Source organism: Dendrobium catenatum, unplaced genomic scaffold (assembly GCF_001605985.2).
Source record: "Dendrobium catenatum unplaced genomic scaffold, ASM160598v2 fragScaff_scaffold_574, whole genome shotgun sequence".
NCBI lineage: Eukaryota > Viridiplantae > Streptophyta > Magnoliopsida > Asparagales > Orchidaceae > Dendrobium > Dendrobium catenatum.
The window spans coordinates 727,587-748,875 of record NW_021319036.1 but is presented as its reverse complement, the minus strand read 5'-3'; the positions used below and the strand labels follow the sequence as shown (position 1 = coordinate 748,875).

The 21,289-nt window shown below is 36.2% G+C and overlaps 3 protein-coding genes across 7 annotated transcripts in view; 2 read left to right on the top strand and 1 right to left on the bottom strand.

Annotated features, from left to right (window-relative positions):
• Positions 1 to 376: 376 nt before the first annotated feature.
• LOC110097850 (anthranilate synthase alpha subunit 1, chloroplastic-like) lies at positions 377 to 11,360 on the bottom strand. The gene is made up of 11 exons (XM_020824465.2): positions 11,171 to 11,360; positions 10,889 to 11,082; positions 10,122 to 10,311; positions 9,306 to 9,457; positions 4,489 to 4,604; positions 3,982 to 4,276; positions 3,855 to 3,911; positions 3,344 to 3,496; positions 3,008 to 3,088; positions 2,423 to 2,509; positions 377 to 706 (listed from the first exon to the last, which is right to left on the bottom strand). The coding sequence occupies exons 1-11, from the start codon at positions 11,358 to 11,360 to the stop codon at positions 377 to 379; spliced, it is 1,845 nt and encodes a 614-aa protein (XP_020680124.1).
• Positions 11,361 to 12,153: 793 nt separating this feature from the next.
• LOC110097865 (probable 3-hydroxyisobutyrate dehydrogenase-like 1, mitochondrial) lies at positions 12,154 to 14,482 on the top strand. 4 transcript variants are annotated; one of them, XR_003700706.1, is made up of 3 exons: positions 12,154 to 13,248; positions 13,941 to 14,222; positions 14,315 to 14,482. XR_003700706.1 is itself a non-coding variant. In XM_020824489.2 (2 exons), exon 1 carries the CDS (start codon positions 12,196 to 12,198, stop codon positions 13,234 to 13,236), a length of 1,041 nt encoding a protein of 346 aa, XP_020680148.1. In that variant the 5' UTR covers positions 12,154 to 12,195; the 3' UTR covers positions 13,237 to 13,248; positions 14,062 to 14,432. The 4 variants fall into 4 exon arrangements, 3 of the variants coding, with proteins under 3 accessions (XP_020680148.1, XP_020680147.1, XP_028550658.1); XM_020824489.2 differs by having other exon boundaries at positions 14,062 to 14,432; XM_020824488.2 differs by having other exon boundaries at positions 13,941 to 14,432.
• A 4,435-nt stretch (positions 14,483 to 18,917) lies between these two features.
• The window catches only part of LOC110097854 (NADP-dependent malic enzyme), a 14,540-nt gene continuing 12,168 nt past the window's right edge, over positions 18,918 to 21,289 (top strand). The window contains exons 1-2 of one of the 2 annotated variants that reach the window (XM_020824471.2): positions 18,918 to 19,018; positions 19,240 to 19,499. In XM_020824471.2, coding sequence (XP_020680130.1) covers positions 18,989 to 19,018; positions 19,240 to 19,499 — 290 coding nt within the window. In that variant the 5' untranslated portion in view covers positions 18,918 to 18,988. The remainder of the gene's footprint in view (positions 19,019 to 19,239; positions 19,500 to 21,289) is intronic. The other variant, XM_020824477.1, reaches the window with a different exon arrangement.

Sequence of the window (21,289 nt, the reverse complement as noted above, 5' to 3'; positions counted from 1 at the left end):
ATCAACTTTTGATAGTTGAGAGTCTAAGGCTTCATTTGGGACGGATTTCTTCTTGCTTCTTAAAGCGGTTTTTTATTGCAAAAATTAAAATTTTTATACTAAAAAGCTGCTTTAAGAAGCAGAAAGAAAACCGTCCCAAACGGAACCTAAATTAGATCAATGTAACACTCTGAGACTAAATTGAACATTTGTCAACATTCAATGAACTATTTTGAGCTTTTACTCATTTTATTAATCTCAAGATAAATTTTTCTCTTTCCCTGATATGATAAGATGACAGAGATCGATTGTAATGGAGAAGCAAGACTTCATTATTGGCAAACAGCTTGATGAATCCTAGTAATGACTCACAGTGATGGTTCAAGGAGTTCTGAAACTAATCGTCCTTGTTCACAAAAGCTGACTCTGCAAGATCAATGGCGCGAGCAAGACCTGCGGCCTTGTTCTCGCACTCGCGCTGCTCGTCATCTGGAACACTATCGGCCACTATGCCGGCGCCCGCCTGGAGATGCGCCACCCATTCTTGCCGCCGGTGAATGTGATTGTAGGAGTACATAGTGTTGTAACGGTCGCAAGTGGGAAAGACGATGGTCCTGAGAGCAAGTGCGATGTCCATCTCACCGGACAAAGATATTCCTCCAAACCCGCCGCTGTACGGCCCTCTTCTTGTCACCTCTAGCTCGTCAATCAATTCCATGGCTCTTACCTGTTTAAAAATGGACATTAAGGGGCTGTTTGGCAACTAGTGGGATTTAACTTTAGTGGGATTTAGTAAATCCTGTAAATCCGGATTTAGTAAATCTGAATTGGGTTAAATCCTGAAAACTGTTTGGTATGCAATATGTTAAATCCTGTTAAATCCTGAGAAACTGTTTGGTAACATATTTCCGGATTTATGGCAGTTAGGAATTTAAAATTTAAACATATATTTATGAGATAAATATCATTGCATAAAACATCATTAAACAAACTTGAGTTCTCACAAAATGATCGAAAATTCAATAAAGAGCAAAGTACAAAGCAATATTGCACCAAAATGACAAATCCGGTGTAAAAGGAATGCTTCATTCTGATTTTAATTTGCTTAACAACCGTACTACCAATCAATTATTTGTAGCGTTAAAAAAATTGGACATACAAATATATGAACTACGGCAACTTCATTTAACTGAAAGGAAATTTTCTTAACAAATTAATCTAGTATGAAAATAGTACAATACAAAAAGTTATGTAGATTTTTATACATCAGTGAGAAAATTTTAAAGAAAAAACACATGAAATTTTTTTTTCTATCTACACATTGCAGGAAAAAAAAATTAAGCTCTCACCTAAATAAAAATCAGAGAAAGAAAAAATCGGAGAAAGGAAAAATCAGGGAAAATAAATAAACACCTAGTCAAGAAGCTCTCACCTACCAAAAATCAGAGAAAGGAAAAATCTGTTTAGCACGTGTCTGAGGAAGGCAACAGTTCGGGGAAGAAGAAAATAAATGGGAGAGGTTTCAGTCGGAGCAACAGCCTGGGGAAGAAGAAGAAATATGGGAGAGGATGAGTCGGAGCAACGCTCTGGGGTAGAAGAAGAAAAATCGGAGAGGTCGAGGCGACGGGGTAGAGCGATGGCTTCGTTCCTTTCGGCAAATAAGGGCAACGGTTTTGCTTGACGACACGGGCGCCGCGGGTAAGTTTTCCGCCTAACTTTAAATCCCGCTAAATCCACCGAACTGAGGGATTTAGTAAATCCCGGATTTAAGCCGTAAATCCGTAAATCCGGGATTTAACGAATCCCGGGATTTAACGCGCGCACAAAAACTGTTTGGCTGGATTTAACTTAAATCCGACTTAAATCCCGCTGTAAATCCGATACCAAACAGCCCCTAAGGATTCGTTTGGAACAGCTTTCTTATTGCTTCTTAAAGAAGCTTTCTACATAGCTCACTTTGTCCTATTGGTTTGAGAGCTTAGGCTTTAAACTAAGAAGTCTTGGGTTCGAGTCTTTGTGTATGCGTTGTGCGTGTGAATTTGCCTTAAAGGATGCTTTAAGAAGTAATAATAAAGCTGTTTCAAATGAAGCCTTAGATTTTAAAATGAAGGTCAATCATATGGAAACCAAAGATTTGAATAATCAGCGTGAAGTTCTCTATGTTGGATGGTCATATTGGAGATTAAATTCTATCAAATTTTATAAATTTATTAAGGATTCGTTTGTGACAGCTTTCTTATCGCTTCTTCAAGCGGCTTTCTATTACAAAATTTTTAATTTTTGTAGGAAAAAGTTGTTTAAGAAGCAGTAAGAAAGCCGTCCCTAACGAAGCCTAAGATTTGAAAATGAAGGACAGTCATATGGAAACCAAAGGTTTGAATAATCAACGCGAAGTTCTCTATTTTGGATGGTCAGTTATAAGAATCATAAAAGAGGGTAAAACCTTAGGAGCTCCACTGACTGTTCCTACTGGCAATGCAGCACGTAGAGCATCCCAGCATGTGAGATGGTCAAGCAGCTCCCCAGTAACCTGCAGAGCTCAAGAAGAAAATTGAATATTTAGTGCTTAATGAAGTTAAACCTCAGTCCAATGAATCAAGTGAATATAAATGTATGAAGTTGTACAACAAATGGTTGAGCATAAAATGCAAATCTGAGGTTTCATTTGAGACAGCTTCAGCTTTTTAGTAGAAACTTTTAATTTTTTTACTAAAAAATTACTTTAAGAAGCAATAAGAAAGCTGTTCCAAATGAAGCACGAGTCCCCATTCCCCTACATTGAGTCAGCAAAGAAAGTAATTTATAACTGCAGCATTTACTGATTCTAAATATGTGAAAAGAGGACAAATGGATCATAAACAAACAATGTGTACTCTATAAACATCTTCTTATAGTAAATGTAAACTGCACTCTCTTTAAAAATTTTGTTCTATCTTTACAATAAATCTGCTGTCATTCACCCTTTGACGAGCTAAAACGGTGGAAACATTAATGAAATGTTGCTTTCTTAGAACAGGGAGAGTCTAACCGTGGAGCTAATGTGCATCACATGGGAGTATCTTTCGACATTCATAAGCTTCTCAACTGTGACACAACCTGGCTTTGAGACCTGCAGCAAAAACTGTATTAAAAATTCTGACGCTTAAAGTATAGGTGAGAATTTATCAGAAGTTTCATTGTATTAGAGGAACACATTCGATAAAGATAAATTAATCAAAAAAGAAATTGGATTTTAACAGCAATCAGCGGTAGCATAAATTTGACAAGGTAAAGATGACAAAGGGCATCTTATAAGGCAGCCTAACAGTGGACAAATGATGAATGAAATCGACATAAAATTCCAGTATAATTGCAATAAATGAACCTTTCCGACATCGTTACGCCCTAAATCGACAAGCATAATGTGTTCGGCACATTGCTTCTCATCACTTAGTAGTATCTTTTCAAGTTTCTTGTCTTCTTCGATTGTCTTGCCTCTTTTAATAGTCCCGGCAAGTGGTCGGCTCACGATCTTCTTCTGCACATAAAATGTATACTGAGGTTATAACATAGTATTTATCAATATTCAAATAAAATCTTTAGACTCTAAAGTTGACCTCCATAATTCAAGTTTTTCATCAACTCCCTATCTAGTCATATCGGTAAGAACAATATCATCAACAAAAAGTATACACCAATGTACATCCTTTGCAAATGTCTAGTAAGGAAGTGCGTGACTAAAGCAAAAAGATATGAGCTTAAAGCTTTAAATTTTCTTCTTTAATTTTATTAAAAAAAAAATCATACTTTTTGTTTTTATCATCTTTCTAGTTTTTTCTATGGGTGCCCTGCACAAATAACATACAACTAACAGATTATATAAGGATAAGCTTTACCTTCTTCATTCGAGTAAGAATTTCAGGGCTTGATGCTACTAAGATGGCACCCCTTGCCTAGATGATCAATAAACAAAAAGTTTGAAATTAGAATCAAAATCAAAGGAAAGCTATATATATTGTAAACGGAAATAAGATCGATAAAAATGGAAATTTTGAAAGAGGGAATACACACTTGCAAATAAGTCATATAGGGACTTGGATTCACAATTCTTAATGCACGATACACTTCAAATGGATCAGCAAATGTAGACCTTTGGAACCGCTGGCTCAGGACCACTTGGAAGATATCTCCTGCAAGAATGTGTTCTTTTGCCCTCGTAACAGCTTCCTTGTATGCTTCATTGGTCATGGATGACATCTTCAAGGAACTGCCAAATTGGCGAGTTTGCAATTTAACCGAACCAGAACTGAGCCTTGGTCTGAAAAAGAAAAGCAGAAGAAATCTTTGTAAGGCTTCGTTTGAGACAATTTTTTTTCTGCTTTTTAAAGCTGCTTTTTAGTATAAAAAAATTAATTTTTAAACTAAAAAGCTGTTTTAAGAAACAGTAAAAAAGTCATCTCAAATAAAATCTAAGTGAAAAACACGAGTCCTGGCAAAAGAACGAGAAGGATACTGGTATAAGTTACTCACACAACTCTATTGTGTACCCGTGCTAGCAAATTCTCCAACTTGTTCTTCCCATCTTTATAAGCATCCTCAACGGAGGAATATTGATCAATGTGAACCCAATGAATGACAAATGCTTTCTAAGGCAAGAAAACAATTATTATAGCCTTAAGAATCACAACCCAGAAGTGCATCATTATTTGTTTTTAGCAGTTATCATCGTCGCAAAAACTCCTACATTAGCCGTTATAAAAAATTCTTACCCAAATAAGGAAAAAAAAACTAATGCTTATCTCTAAAACAATTAGGAATAACACTTTTATCATTTTAAATATCCCTAAAAATATCATACTTTTATTTCATTTACTAAACTTCTATGTAAATTACTTCCAAAGAACTCAACTCTACGCAAATTAATTATTAGTACTTGCTGTTATAAGGTTGCAACACTAAGTGACTCAATAAGAGTCAACTAAATCTAAGATTGGCACAGCCAAATCATATATAAACTTCGTGTTATTTAAAAGAAAAGAAAAAAATTCCAAAGATTGTGTGTTGATTCTATGATTAACGTTGATAACATAACATAGAGCAGTAGTTATTGATGCATGCTTTTGTAGAATAAGAAAAACAATTAAAATGAATAATTATCTTATAATTATCTTAGGATAATGTGATGGAATTTAAAATATAAGAAATTATCAAAGTTTCAAGAAAGGTTATTAAAAAAGGTAGATTGAAATTCTTTAATTTAGAAAAACTTGATGCTGGTCGACATAAAAAAGAAAATATTGACGACATAGAGGCTTTAGGGAAATTTAAAAACAAATCAAACACAAAAGGCTTGTAAGAAAAAAAAAACATGTCTTAAAGGGTGAGAAAAGCTGAAAAGGCAAATGCTATTGAGATTTAAATGATGATAACAAAACTTAAGGTCTTGCAAAATGTAGAAAGCAAAATAAAAGCTATAAATTGTTATGATTTATATAATAGACTTCAATCATTTCTTAACAAATAATATATTTTAAATGATGATAAAATATATAGAATAATTAAGATAAAAGATAGCAGATTTAAAAACTTCAATCAAGTTTGAAGCATTAAAAGTATATTAAATAAAAACTAATTTATTCTCTCTTTTATTTTAAAAATATATTATTTAAATAACTTTTGTTGTCAAATCATTTATTCTCTTTTATTTTAAAATATAATATTTAAATAACTTAAGCTATAAATTGTTATGATTTATATAATAGACTTCAATCATTTCTTAACAAATAATATATTTTAAATGATGATAAAATATATAGCATAGTTAAGATAAAAGATAGCAGATCTAAAAACTTCAATCAAGTTTGAAGCATTAAAAGTATATTAAATAAAAACTAATTTATTCTCTCTTTTATTTTATTTTAAAAATATATTATTTAAATAACTTTTGTTGTCAAATCATTTATTCTCTTTATTTTAAAATATATTATTTAAATAACTTAATAACTACTTAAAACTTGTTTTAATTTTCGTATTCTTCTCTATTTTATATGATTTTTTTAATATTTATTTTTCCTTAACAAAAAGTAATTTTTCAACTTCAAGAATATTTAGAGATTTTTTTTTTTTTGCCTTAAAGTTGGCTCGACCCCTATTTGTTCATATCTTTGATCATTGTACGCTTCACAGATATGTCGTGGTCCAGCGCCCCCTTGACAGAGTTCGACTTGCCCGATCAAGCATTTTGAGAACAAATTTTGATTGTAAGGATATTTTTGAATTTTCTTTACTATTTCTCTTTGTATTTGGTTCATCGTTTCCTAACAATTGTCCTTCCTCGGTTATCTTATATTGATTATACTTGTTTTCCTCTTCGGCCTTCCTCAGATTTAGATATGTTTGCTGAGCTTCTTGGTACAGAACATTGCTATTAAAAAAAAAAATCATTGCTACAAAACTTTGCTATTTAAGAAAAAAGCATGTCTACATAAATTTGCTATTTAGAAAAAAAAAAATTGCTACAGCCTACAGAACTTTGTTATTCAGAAAAAAATCATTTTCTACACAAATTTGTCCTTCCTCAGTTGTCTTATATTGATTATACTTGTTTTCCCCTTCGGTCTTCCTCAGATTTAGATATGTTTGCTGAGCTTATTGGTACAGAACATTGCTATTAAAAAAATAATAATTGCTACAAAACTTTGCTATTCAAGAAAAAAGCATGTCTACATAAATTTGCTATTTAGAAAAAAAAAAAATTGCTACAGCCTACAAAACTTTGCTATTCAATACGGAAGGCTGCGAGGTGCGAAAGCAGATCATTAAAAAAAAAAAACTTTTTTTTTTGGGGACATTTAGGTCATTTAAGGCAAACTCACACACACAACGCATACACAACTACTCGAACCCAAGACCTCTTATATAGTTGGAAGCATAAGCTCTCAACCAACAGGCCAAGGTGAGCTGTGTAAGAAAAAAAAAACAAACAGAACGTTAAAAACAAATCATTAAAAAAAAAACTGTCCGATCTTGAGAACAGTCCTTGAGGAGAGACAAATGCCATTGCATCTGGTCATCGGACGCGGAGATAGGTGCGGATATTAATAAAATATTATTTTAAATTAAGTGTAGGTAAAACGTAATTAAAGCGTAAATAAAGCGCAGGTAAAGTGCAGGTAAAGCGCAGGTAAAGCGCATGTCAAAAGCGCAAGTAAAGCGCAAGTAAAGCGCAAGGAAAGCACAGGTAAAGCGCAAGTCAAAAGCGCAGGTGACGCGACAAATTTTATTAGATGTCCGAACTTATTTTCCCCGTCCGGTGACCGGATGCAATAATTTGCCATTGAGGAGCTTAAATATACGAAGGGAATCTGAATAGATGGATGAGAGAAAAACAAGGGAGAAAGGGAGGTAGAGGAAGACGTTAAGGAGGTAGTTTTAGGAGAAGAAATATTCTAACCATCATTTTAAATCTACCTTACTAAGTTAAGCTAATACTTAAATTTAGAAAATCATAGAAATTGTTGATTTATAGTCATTGATAAAAGTTGGTGGTTTAAATATAGATAGATAAACAAACAAAATGAACGAAAGGGAATAACAGAACATTTTGTGGTCTTTTAGAATCCAAACGAATGAATGATAGAGAAATAAGGGACGAAATGTTCTAATAATCATTTTAAGTTTTGCTTTTCTAATTTAGTCTAATACTTAAATTTAGAAAATCAAAGAAAAGGTAGAATTAAAAACATAATAATAAAGATCTCTTATTATTAATTAGAAAATGTAGATTCCAATAGATAAATTAATCCTTCAATTAATATATAAAAATTTCTAAATTTAATTTGACCTAATTTGGACGTGAATCTTGACACTTTTAATAATATTCTTGATACGCCACTAAAAATCTCTTTGATCATGCACGAATCTTGATGCAAATTTGAATTGGAAACCTTAAAAATTAAATTTGGGATCATCTGAAGTTTAACTTTAGCAAACTCATAATCTAATTGAACTTCTAAGTGAGATGAACTCAAAGACATCAAAATCGGTCTAATCCGAGCCCAAATGAGTCCAAATAAAGGGAACAAACATATTTGAAAGATTCAAAGTATTTATTGAATGACCTAGTGATATCCAAGCATGACATTCTTACAGTCAAAAAAATGAAAATTATTTTCAAGTATTATAAAGAAAGGCTTATAAGAATGTCATATTTAGAGGATATCACTAGGTCATTCAATAAATACTTTGAATCTTCCAAATATGTTTTGGTCCCTTTTGGGCTTGAATTAGACCGATTTTGGTGTCGTTGAGTTCATCTCACTTAGAAGTTCAATTAGATTATGAGTTTGCTAAAGTTAAACTTCATATGGTCCCAAATTTAATTTTAAGGTTTCCAATTCAAATTTGCATCAAAATTCGTGCATGATCAAAGAGAATTTTTAGTGGTTTTTCAAGAATATTATTAAATTTGTCAAGATTCATGTCCAAATTAGCTCAAATTAAATTTATAAATTTTTATATATTAATTAAAGGATTAATTTATCTATTGGAATCTACATTTTCTAATTAATAATAAGAGATCTTTATTATTATGTTTTTAAATCTACCTTTTCTTTGATTTTTAAATTTATATATTAGACTAAATTAGAAAGGCAGAACTTAAAATGATTATTAGAACATTTCATCCCTTATTTCTCTATCATTCATTCGTTTGGATTCTAAAAGACCACAAGATGTTCTGTTATTCCCTTTCGTTCATTTTGTTTGTTTATCTATGTTTAAACCACCAACTTTTATCGACTATAAATCAATAATTTCTATGATTTTCTAAATTTAAGTATTAGCTTAACTTAGGAAGGTAGAATTTAAAATTATGGTTATAATATTTCTTCTCCTAAAACTACCTCCTTAACATCTTCCTCTACCTCCCTTTCTCGATCCCTGGTTTTTCTCTCATCTATCTATTTAGATTCCCTTCGTATATTTAAGCTCTTTTCATTGGTGGCATTTGTCTCTCGTCAAGGACTATTCTTGCATGTCATACCAATAAAATCATTCTGAAGTTGGGATATACATGAGAGGCTCAAATAATCTCTCACATCAACAATGAACAAGTGGTTAGGGATCTAATATACTTATGGTGGTCCATATCTATTGCTTTTTAGAATTAATGATTTGTCTAATCACTAATATGGTTGTGTCTAGCTGGAGCCCTAGTAATCCATAACTCCTTCCAACATTTAGTGATGTCATTTATACCATACCAAGAGCATCCCTCTATAACACATCAGCAATAAGATTCATAAAATAATGAAACTAAAATCTCTCTGTGGTTAGAGAAAGTGTACCTTTTCAACATGATCGAACACAATCACCTCATTGTAGAGGCCTAAATGTACATCTGGGAGATTTCTATCATCCTTTGGCGAACGAGAGAAAGGAAGTTTCTTCTTCTCCACATATCGCACTGTGTCATAAGAAAAATATCCTACCCATCCACCTGCAAAGCAATCGTATATAAGCTTGTTGGATTCAAGTAAAAGGCTTCTTCATTTTTCTGGTGTTTTGAATGGTATGTCCTTGCAAATTAAAGTTTGTTGCTAAAAACCTTTGAAGGAATTAAGCACAGAAAATGAAAAAAAATCACCAAGAAATAACTCAAATTGCCTGGAAAATTAGAAACTTTCTCACTGAAGCATCTAAATTCCTGATGGTCTGCTGCTTTGGTGACTTCCTATTTAATATGTCTAGTTTTGAAAGGGCTGATGCTTTTTTCCATTCCTGAAGAAATGATCTAGGCTCCAAATTATAAGGGAACGAAAGAAAAAGAAAAGAAGATAATAATTACAATAATAATGTTTTGACGATAGATCATAGATCTAAGAAATCAAGCTATATAAATTAAGTTTAATGCTACTTTAATTATAAAAATTTAAGCTAATCAATTTTATAGGAGTAAATTTTACTTTTAATATTTAAAAACAGCATAATCACGTAAATGAATTCAATAAGAGTACCAAATGCGGTCAAACCCAACCCCATTCTAGCTACCACTAAAAGACAAGTGGAGCTTTGACAGGCCAAAGTGCAAAAACTTGAAACATAAACACTCGTTAATTTCCAAAGAAGTGTAAGAAAACATTTTCTAATGAATAGTTTCATACCACAAAATGTGTGAGGGAGATCATCAATGAGCAGTGGACTCCAACCCGCCATGATTGTTCGAGGAACTTCCATTGGGTCCTCCATTGTTTTCTCAGTCTTATAGCCTGCTCCATGATCCAATATAGACACCCTATTCTCCTTTGCCACAATCTCCATCGCTGGTTGAGCTCCCACTACACTGTAGCGACCCTAAATATCACAAAATAATAAAAAAAGGCTAAGTAATTCTTTTTTTTTCTTATTTCAAATTAACACAAAAAAAAAATCAATAAATTTGATTACATCTGTTTGAAATTAAAACATAGCAAAAAATCAAGATATCTGATCAGTAATTCTTTTTTTATATGAAATTAAATGATACTATGCTATGATGCTGTCATCAAGAAAAATAATACCCGCACGGGGATTAAAAAAATAATCAAGAAATTTGATTACATCTATTTGAAATTAAAACATAACAAAATAATCAAGAAATCTGAGTAATTCTTTTTTATATGAAATTAAATGTATATGCTATGATGCTTTCATATCGAATTAATAGATTACTTTTTCAAAACTGGTAAGGGAGAGGTATTTTTTCAATCCCTTGCAGGATCCTCATTCGCTAAAGCGAAAAGACTACAAATGTAAATAAAACCTTTCAATTACAACCCATGAACAAAATTTATCTAACTCCAATTAATTTCTCGCAAATAATGAACGGATATCAGTAATCCCAAGAACCAAAAAAATGCAAAGAAAGTGCAAAAAGGAATCGAAAGAATACCACATTGGTTCCTAAAGAACCTTGCTCCACTGACTCGAACAAGAAGCTGGGAGCATCCCTCTCGTCCTCCCTTACTAGGCAGCGGTAGGCGAGCACGGGCGTCAAGTGATCGGAGAAAATGCATCGGTACAGCGGCACCATATTGCAGCCATTCTTCGACGCTTCCTTAAATCTCCCTGCCTCCTCCTTGTCATCTGGAAATACAATCAAGAATCTAAGCCTGTTTCCTATATGATTTCAGGGAACCATTGGACATTCATTCCTAGCGTCGGATTGCTTCACCTAAGAGAGCGGAGGGAGGAGGAGAAAGCGCGCGTCTAAGGGAGGGTAGAAGCGGGCGATGGTGATGCCGGAGGGAAATCGGCGAAGCCGTAAAGGGGTTCTTTACAGCGGAAGCACCGGCGGCGGGGGATCGGAACTGGAGATGGAGAGTCGGCGATGGCAATCGGGTAGAGATAGCTAGGGTTTCCATTGGAACTTTTCCGTCACCTTCAACCTGGAGGGTTAGTTAGCCTCTGTAGAAGACGGCGATGAGCATCGAGAGTTCTTGCCAGTTGCTCGCTTTATATAGTGGACTCACTGACGCATTTGCATGAGGAAACTCGCTCTTCTTGCAACGAACCCGTACGGCTATCCATTTAAAAATGGTAAAAAAAAATGATTAGGATAAATGTTAACTTTAATAATATTTATTTTTACATAAATATAATATAAATTTTAATTAATTGTTTATATATTATATTCAATTTAAATATATATTTAGTGTTTTTAAATTTTATTTTAGTCCTCCTTTTTTTAGAACGAGGTATCCACCATTTATCACCCTCGAAAGGGTATTTGACGACGTGACTGAAGAAAAATAATAAATAATCATTTATTATAAGAAAGTGTAATATAATTTTTAAATATTTTTAAAATATATTTTAAGTATGTTTTATAATAATATTTTTTTAAAAAAAGTTAATTCATGAGCTAATGAGTCGAGTTAGGCTTTGTTTGAGACGACTTTCTTTTTGCTTCTTAAATCAGTTTTATAGTACAAAATTAAAAATTTTCGTACTAAAAAGCTGTTTTAAGAAGTATAAAAAAGCTGTTCCAAACAAATCATTAAGGCAAAATATTACCTTCTCCAATTTGACTCACAAGCCGGAATTGATTTGACTCATTCAAAACCCTAAATTTAATACATAATTACGAATCCTGCCAAAGAGACGGCAACCCAGCCTCAGCCTTATCCTTTAAGGGGTATATTCGGAAATCAAACAGACCCCGCTTCCACTCCAAACTCCCACTCGTTTTTTTCCTCCATGCTCCCGGTCCTTCGAGCTCTCCGTAGCCGGCCCGACTCGCTTCTCTTCGATCGCATCCGCCTCCACCATCTCCTCCTCTCATCTCCAGCCTCCATGTCGTCGATCACTTCATCGAATGGAACGATAAACCCTTCCACCACTCGGATCGGGTGGATCGGCACCGGCGTCATGGGCCGCTCAATGGCCTCACACCTTCTTGCCGCTGGTTATTCCCTCACCGTCTTCAACCGAACCCCGGAAAAAGCCCAATCCCTCGTTGATCAAGGTGCTCGCCTCGCTGATTCCCCTTTCGCCGTCGCCCGCTCCTCGGACGTTGTCTTCCTAATTGTCGGTTACCCTTCTGACGTCCGCCGGGCCACCCTCGATCCCGAATCAGGTGTGATTTCTGGACTTTCTTCCGGCTCCTTTCTCGTCGATATGACCACCTCCGACCCAACCCTTGCCGCTGAAATATACGAAGCCGCTCGTGCTGCCTCCTGCTTCTCTGTCGATGCTCCCGTCTCCGGCGGCGACAGAGGTGCTCGTAACGGAACTCTTTCCATCTTCGCTGGAGGCGAAGAGGCCGCTGTCGGCCGCTTGACCCCTCTCTTCCAGTGTATGGGGACTGTTAGATACATGGGTGGGCCTGGGGCGGGGCAGAGGGCCAAGCTCGGAAACCAGATCGCGATCGCGTCGACTATGGTGGGGCTCGTGGAGGGGATGGTTTATGCTCACAAGGCTGGGCTTGACGTCGGGAAATGGATGGAGGCCATCTCAACAGGGGCGGCGGGATCGAAATCTTTGGAATTGTACGGGAAGAGGATTCTTGAGAGGGATATGGAGGCGGGGTTCTATGTTCATCATTTTGTGAAGGACCTTGGAATCTGTTTGAAGGAATGCCAAAGCATGGGCCTAGCGTTGCCGGGACTTGCGCTGGCGCAGCAGCTTTATGTTTCTTTGATAGCATACGGGGAGGGCAATTTAGGGACGCAGGCGTTGATTCTGGCCATTGAGCGACTGAACAATACTTGTTTGAAGAAGAATTCTGAGTCGAAATGATCGATCTCAGTGGTAAATTTTCTTTTGTATTGTGCATTATTGTTCTTATATCTAATTGCTTGGTGCTTAAAGATATATATCTGCGGATGATATGATATTATATGAATGTTTTTGTTCTTGCTAGGATTCAAAATTTCCTTTTTCTTTACAGAATAAATCATTCTTTTTGACCTCACTAGGGTCTGTTTAGTTGCAAGATTAACCTGGATTATTTAAAAAATATTAATAAAGTTGGAATGTAACTAGTGAGACCTCCTCAATAAACCTGATTGCAGGGTATATCAGATACTGTCGTGGTTTATATTTTTTTATTTGAGATTTAGCCGAGCATATTAATTGCGAAATCTCATCGTCAAGCCCAACCCTCCATAAAAAGCACCCAATTAAATTTCTTGTCAAATCTTTCTTCCATGTAAATCATGAGTTCTAAAAACATTTGTCATATAATTTGCCAGGATTTAGCCACATTTTGTAGTCACAGGCCAAATAGTTTTTTAACAACTTTAAGATTTGCTAATTTAGATTTACGTGATATATTAAATCCTTTAAGATTTGCTAATTTGAAAATACTGCCCCTTTTGGTGTAGTGGGGTTGTCGGTTGGGCCCGAGCTTCCGAACTCTAATAAGGATGTCCCATATCATGTGAATTGTATTCCTGTTATGTCGGATATTAAGGGCATTAAAGATTCTTCTCATTTAGCAGATTTGGATTGTTCTGATGCTTTAACGCCCTCGCCTATGGGGCCTATTGGGATTGAGCCTCTTGTTGATGTGCCAATTGCTATCATTTCTACTAATGCTTTGAAAGCTCAAGTGATTGCCAGGCCAAGGGAAACTTCTATGGAGCAAATTGACTAGCTTGATGGGTCACATTCTTCACCTTGTGAGGTTGGTGTGGAGGATATAAATGAGCAGGATGATTCATTCCATGATGTGTATGACTTGAACGTGAGACGTGTTATGCTTAATGATTTTTCACGTGTTGGTAAACATCGCAAGCGAAATCTAAAAAATAGTAAGATTAGCTTTTTTCTTTTTCTCTATGTTGGCTGCATTAGTTGGATGTTTCTTTGGTAGGTGTTCTTGCTGGGGTGTGGCTCCTTGTGGCTTTTGTTTCTGTGAGTTGTCCTGTGGTGGCTCTTTCATGTCGGCATTTTGGATTGGTGGGCTGCTTGAAAAGCCAACTTTTAGTGCATGTCTCTTTTTTAATCTTTTTATGCAGGTTGCTTCAGTGGTTGCTGTGGATTTATGTTGTTGTGGTTACTGTTGTCTCGATTTCCTGGATGACATTATTTGGATCCTTTTGGCATTTCTTTTTTTATTGTCTAAATCTATTGTATTAGATAAGACCATTAGCTTATAGGTTTTACTTCAGAAATTGTATTTTAGAGAGCTTTTGATTTTTTAAGGACATGTAATTCCATTTTTTATGAAAATTGTAAGCCACTCTGTGAGTTTCTACCAAAAAAAAATCTTACTTACAGCCAAACAACCTTCAGGGGCTGTGTGATAGCAAGATTTGATCGGGTTTAAGCAGGATTTAACCTTTATCAAACTACTAATGACAGGTTTAAATCCTACGTAATCTTAAATCTCTTTTCTCCTTTATTTTGCCTTAAATTTAGGATTTAGTAAATCCTAGCATTGGATGATATTAACAATCTCAAGAACTCTTCTTCTACCACACTTGTTGCTCGTCCTATGGATGTCTTTTCTAGCGAGATCCTGTCGTGACTCCCTCACTTCTTTGTTGTCAAGGGTTTTTGGAATTTGGGAACGGTATTTTAGGGAGAATGAGGATACTTGGGGGAATTGGAATGTCCTTTCCTGGAATACCCTCTTTAAAGTATTAATTTTCTCTTTTTTTCTATCACCTCCAACAAATGGGGGAACCAGTCACCTTTTTTCAATTTCTTATTATTCTTATTATGCCTCAAGCAATCTTACTTAGTTTAGGAGCCCTTAGTGCGGTAAGTGGCTATAAAAGAAGAGAAATATTAATTGAAGAACAACTAAAAACTTGAATCAAATATAAAAAAATTTTTACCTTATATTCCAAAAGAGCTAATGAGGTCAGGGATTCAATACTTGATTGATCACTTATTCCTTATAGTCTTCTTCCATTTTACTTATTTCTTGCTCATCCTTTGTTTGATTTGTAGGGATGTCATTATTTTCTTCTTCTATTTCATCTGTTTTATTTACAAGTATATGATTTTTAAGAGATTTAACTAACCTAATGTCATATTTCATAGTAGGAATCGTACAAAATATTTTCAGAATTAAAACTGACCTAATTGCTATCCATTCTAAAGATGATTGCTTTTGATTCCTTCATGCACCACCAAAAATTTTCTTGCTTTTCATGGTCTTGAATGTTTCATGCTAGAATTAGACTTTGTTTGGGATGTCTTTCTTACTGCTTTTTAAAGCAGCTTTTTAATAAAAAAATTTAATTTTTTTTCAAGAAAGCTGCTTTGAGAAGCAGTAAGAAAGTTTTTCCAAACGAAGCCTTAATGATATCGTTATTTTCAAAAATCAATTCTTCATTTGATTAAATTGGATGATCGAATATATAAATAAATCCAGAAAATAAATGCAAGAATATTTATAATTCAGAATCACTTATCATAATTAAAGAGACAAAATCACTGATGTAATTAACTAAGAGATTATTTTGCCTTCGTCTTCACTGTAATTCTATCAATTCTGGTATCTAAATTTTCCATACAGCATATTATTCACTGGCAAAGGCTTCGCAACTTCAGCCTCTCATGCCCTGTTTCCTTCTTCATCAACTTTGTCATTCGCCTTGCGCTGGTTTCGCCTACAGATTCTTCCTCAGCTTCATTGTAAGCATTTTCCTTCTCATCCTTAGGCGGAGTTGCTTCGTTGTGCTCCTTCAATTGAGCAATATCTTCCTCATTGTTCGTATGGACTCAAACGTCATTGTCATCGTGGTTGTTAATCTGACAAAAGAAGTAGTCAGTCTCCTCTATGAAAGCCTCAGCGGTCTCCTCCTTGAGGCAAATTATTCTGTGCAGACACCGAACACCATCCAGAGCCCAATGAAATGCGCCATGTCACCCCCTACTCGGTACTGAGCTCGGTATTGCTAGGTACCGAGTTCGACACTGGATGACGTGGCTGCACCTGATTCACCTCTTGACGGTAAACTGTGTCCGGTGTCCGCACATAATAATCTCTCCCTCCGTGCAAGGAACCTTGCTGTCACTTGTGTTTTCCTCCATCATTGAGTAGTTTGTTCCTTTGGATATCTTACTTCCATGCCAAGGCTCCCAATCCCAGTACCTCATCCCATGCTAGGGTGACCTCTCTGGAGACCTCAACACCAATTGAAGCCGTCATGGGTAACATTGTCCTTTGCATCATCTCCCATTTATACTTTCCATTACTTGAGTTGACACCGGAGCTGAGCCGCTTAAAACATGTTAAGTTCAGGCTAGATTAATTCCATTTGGTAATTTATATGGTTGTATAAGAATATAGCTTTCTTCTACTTAGTGTAGCCTATTATGTTATTACATTTGTCTATAAATACCTAGCCAATATTTGTAATAGGCAGATTCGGAGAATTAATATTTGAGTTGAGTTTCGTGTCTTTACTGTGTCCTGAAGTATATTCAGGTGGTGGTTTCTTTCCAAGGAGTAGTTCTTGGAGTTGTGTCCGGCGATGGTCACCCGATTGTCGATGAGGAGTCGTCGAGCCCCCTCCGGTCCGGTGTCATGAGTGCTTGCCTTGAATGCTTCATTGTAGTTAAGAATATATAGGAGAATCTCTGCCATCTTCATTCCACGTTGATTTGATTAATCCAAATTATCACTTACATGCCCATCTCATGCTATCAGAATTCTTTTTCAGAAAGCAAGTCTGTAAGAATCCTCTCGGGAATAAGTTCTGGGAATGGCCTTTGAGATATCTTGCAGGAACTCTTCCGGAGGATGTCTCATCATTTCCTATTAAGAAATTCTCTCAACATTCTCAGCAACTTGCATCTACTTTGTCTAGCGATCACTCTTTAATTTGTGTTGGGTGATTGTATATGTGCAACATCTTATAGTTGCTTGGCCTGAGTCATTCATTCTCTTTTTCGGGGAAAATTATTCTATGCGGAATCCGAATGTGTTCTGAGGCGAATCCGGGCATGCCACATCACCGGGGTCCAGTGCATCAGGTGATGTGGCGCGTCCAAATTCGTCTCCGAATACATTTGGATTCCGCATAGAATAATCTCTCCTTTTTCGGAGGAGGAGGAAACTGATAAGGCTTGCATTAGACATTTAATGCTCATCTTTCCAATCACTCTGTTTTCGACTAAGCCGATTGATTATTATCTTCACATAATAAGACTCGTTGTTTCGTAATTCATGTCTATTACATTGTATTAATGCCTTCTCTAGTTATTGAGAAGGATGTCTTTTATAATATTACACTAGTGAAATTATTTCAACTATGGTATGTCTTATGAATTTTAACCTTCTTAAATATTTCTTATAGAATATATTATGCCTCCTATGAGCTTTCTTTAATTAATGAAAATGTGTTTACAGTCAAAATGAGTGTCTTGCTAAGAGGAATTTAATGCGTATAAGATTATTCAATTATGAGTTCATTGAAGTACTTAAATACTAGAAGAATATTTTATAATTGAGGGAATCAAGATTGGTTGTCTAATTTAGTATTTTGGAGATTTTGATTAAAATTATTAAAATAATATTTTAGAAAATTATAAATATGCCCATCTTCTTTACATGAAAGGAGGCTTGGAGCTTGGATATTGACCTGAAATTAAAGAGAGCTTGTGAATTTCAAGAACCCTAGAGCTTCACATATTGATGATCACTGCCAACAATCACTCTCACATGAGTTTTATCGCCTGACCACTATCGTCTAACCAATATCGAACTAAGATCTCAACCACTATCGCCCGACAACCATCGTCAGACTACCATCTCCCGACAACATCAGTGCTAGCAATGTCAACGTATGCCATCGCGTTTAAGAGTGATAAACATCGTCGACTAAAAAATGTTGATACTCGACTTTGTTGCCTGCTTTTGCCAACAACATTGGAGCAAGTCATTGGATATATGGCCGATGCACGGCGATTTTTAAGTTGCTTCTGATAAAAATTTGATATATTTTTTTTTAATTTTTATCTTTTTTCAATTCAAAGGAATGACTCATATGGGTGTAAACAAGTCGAGTCAAGCTTGAGTTATGCATGACTTGAGCTTTATTCCATAAGTTCATGCCAGCTCTTTAACAATATTTATCATTTAAATAATTATTTTAATAAAATGATAAAAATAAGAAATTAAACAAATAAAGAATAGCTTAATATAAAAATGAAATATAATTTTTAAATATTGTCAATAACTTAGTATTTAAAATATCGAATATTAATATATTTTAAATATATTTTATATTAATATTTTAAAAGAGCCGGCTAGCAAGCTACCGAGTCAAGTCCGCATTAGCAGCCTGGCTCAATTTTGACTCATCGAGTTTGACTCATGCATTATTTACCGAGTCGATTTTAAGCTGACTCGTCCAGACTCACTAGCATCGCTAGACTCATTTACAGTACAAAACCCCGCGAGTAAATCCAACGCACTAGCAACTATATAAACCGTGCTATTTAAACACGGGCGTCTCTGTTTCTCCATTTGTCCAAGGCTCTCGCACTCATCCCGAACAGCTCAGCACTCTCTCTCTCTCAAGGAAGCATGCTGTCGCTGAACAAAAGCTGCATTCTGGTAAAATTATAGTTTTCTCTATCTATAAATTTGGAACATTATCTGAAAAATCTGAATTTTGAATCTTCGCTACGACGTGGCAAAATTTTAGGGTTCTCGAGAAGGGCTGAAGCTTTATTTTATGAATACTTTTTGTAATGGATAATCATAAATAAGTCGGGGGTGTGGCGAAGTCTTCTGATGTTTTTCTGAGCTTCTTTCTTCTTGGATTTGGGGAGCAGAGAATCGGTGGGAGAAGTAGAGAGTGGCGGTGGCGCCCTAGGGATACTGCGGTGGTGGTGCGGTGCTGCGGCGGTGCAGGAGAGGGGAACGGAAGGGGCATTTCGATGGAGAGGTCGACGGAGGAGCGCAGAGAAGAAGGGGATTCAGTGCTGGATCTAGATCCAAAATCTGGGGTCGCCGGAGGCGTTCAGGACGTCTATGGAGAGGATCAGGCGACGGAGGAGCAATTCATTACTCCATGGACCGTCTCTGTCGCCAGGTAGGTTAAAATAACTTTTTAATACAAAATTAAAAATTTTTGTACTAAAAAGCTGTGTTAAGAAGCATCAAGAAAGCCGTCCCAAAGGAAGCCTTGGTTGCTGAAATGTTGCTTTCGGCTATGAAAAGTTGTTTACTTCGTATTAGTTGTCTGTCTATATTAGCCGAGACCTTAAGCAAAGCATTCTTGTTTACGGCTTGATCTGCACGTTATTCTTTTTTTCTTAAATTTGCTCTTCACCAAGCAGAATCACTTTGGTGCAAAGTAATCGATAAAGAGAGTATTAAATACTTTGGATTCATGGATGGGTCAGGAATCAAGCCTCACTATTAACCCAGAAATACGGAACAAGGATTGTGCAGGCCTGGGCAAATAGAGTCATAGCTTCTTAGTAAAAGTTGGCCTTAAGGATTCTAGTGAGATAGCTAAAATCTCCAGAAGAAATTCAGTAGGTATAGGTGTTGAACTTTAAAAATCTCTTAGGAGTGATCTAGACTACATCATGTCTGACATGGGATACTGTACAAAAAGGAAGTTCACTTTGAGTCCCTTGAGAAAGACAATAAGGTATTATAATGCATCTCGAGTCATTTCCTATACTCTCAAAATATAGGATTATTAAGTCATCTTGACCCAACACCGATTAGCTTAAAGATAATCTTGGTCAAGTGTTTGTCAACTAAGCAAAGGCTCGAGATTACCACAATGTGTGAAACATCGTAAAATGAGGAATGTAAAACTAAGGTCTTTGGGTCACTACCAAGGTTTTTTTACAAAGTTTGATTTCATTCATCAAGTTAACAACTGTTGCAAAGTTCAATCGATTCAACGAAAAATCATATAAGTGATATGTCACCAAACATTCTTCGTCTTGATCGGGCACGAATATCAATGCAAAAATAAAATTGGCTTAAAAAATTAAAGTCGGGACCATCTAATCTCAAATTTCAGCAAGCGTATAGTCAATTTGAACATCTCAAGGAGACGATCCTAACAACATCAATTTTAATCCAATCCGAGCCCAAATGAGCCCAAATCAAATGTCTGACATCTTAATATGGCATGCTTATAGTCGAATCGAGCGGTGTTGACCCTCATGCTATACCCAAAGGAAAAGATGAGAGGAAAAAGCAAACTGAAAATCCCGTGTACATACCTTGTGCCCGACAGATCCACAAATTATGCCGCAAATCCAGCTGAAATCGACGCCGAATAGGTCACCCCCCCGCAAATCCTGCGACGTCGCCTTGATCGTTGCTCTCAGATGTCGTTAAATACCAACTCAAAGAGAGCATTCGACTGCTCTTCTCCCGTTCGAACTCTCTGTCCCGAAGCTCTTCCACCTCACACGACGCTCTCTGGCTTCCGACTCTTACTCACACCCGAAGCCAGAGCCCTATTTTCCGATCGCTGGCCCTCCTCCGATCTCCATCCAACCCCGATTTCCTATCCCAAACTCCTCCATCTCAGCCGACGTCGAAGCCCCGACCTCCTCCCGATCCTTTGGCTTCATTCGATCTCAGAGAGAGAGAGAGAGAGAGAGAGAGAGAGAGTTTTCTTCAAACTCACCGAACTCCAAGGTCGGCCGAACCCCCTGTGGCGTCGTCCCTCTGCTCTCCTCCATCTTGCCCGACGTCGTCTTCCTCTCCCTTGCCCGATCCGGCTCTTCTCCCTTACCTGTAGCCGAACTCCTCACCCGACCATATCCCTCTCTAATTCCCCTAACCGACCACTCACTTAAAACCTAAGCCGACTCAGTCAACTCAGCCTGACTCAGTCCACTTCACCCC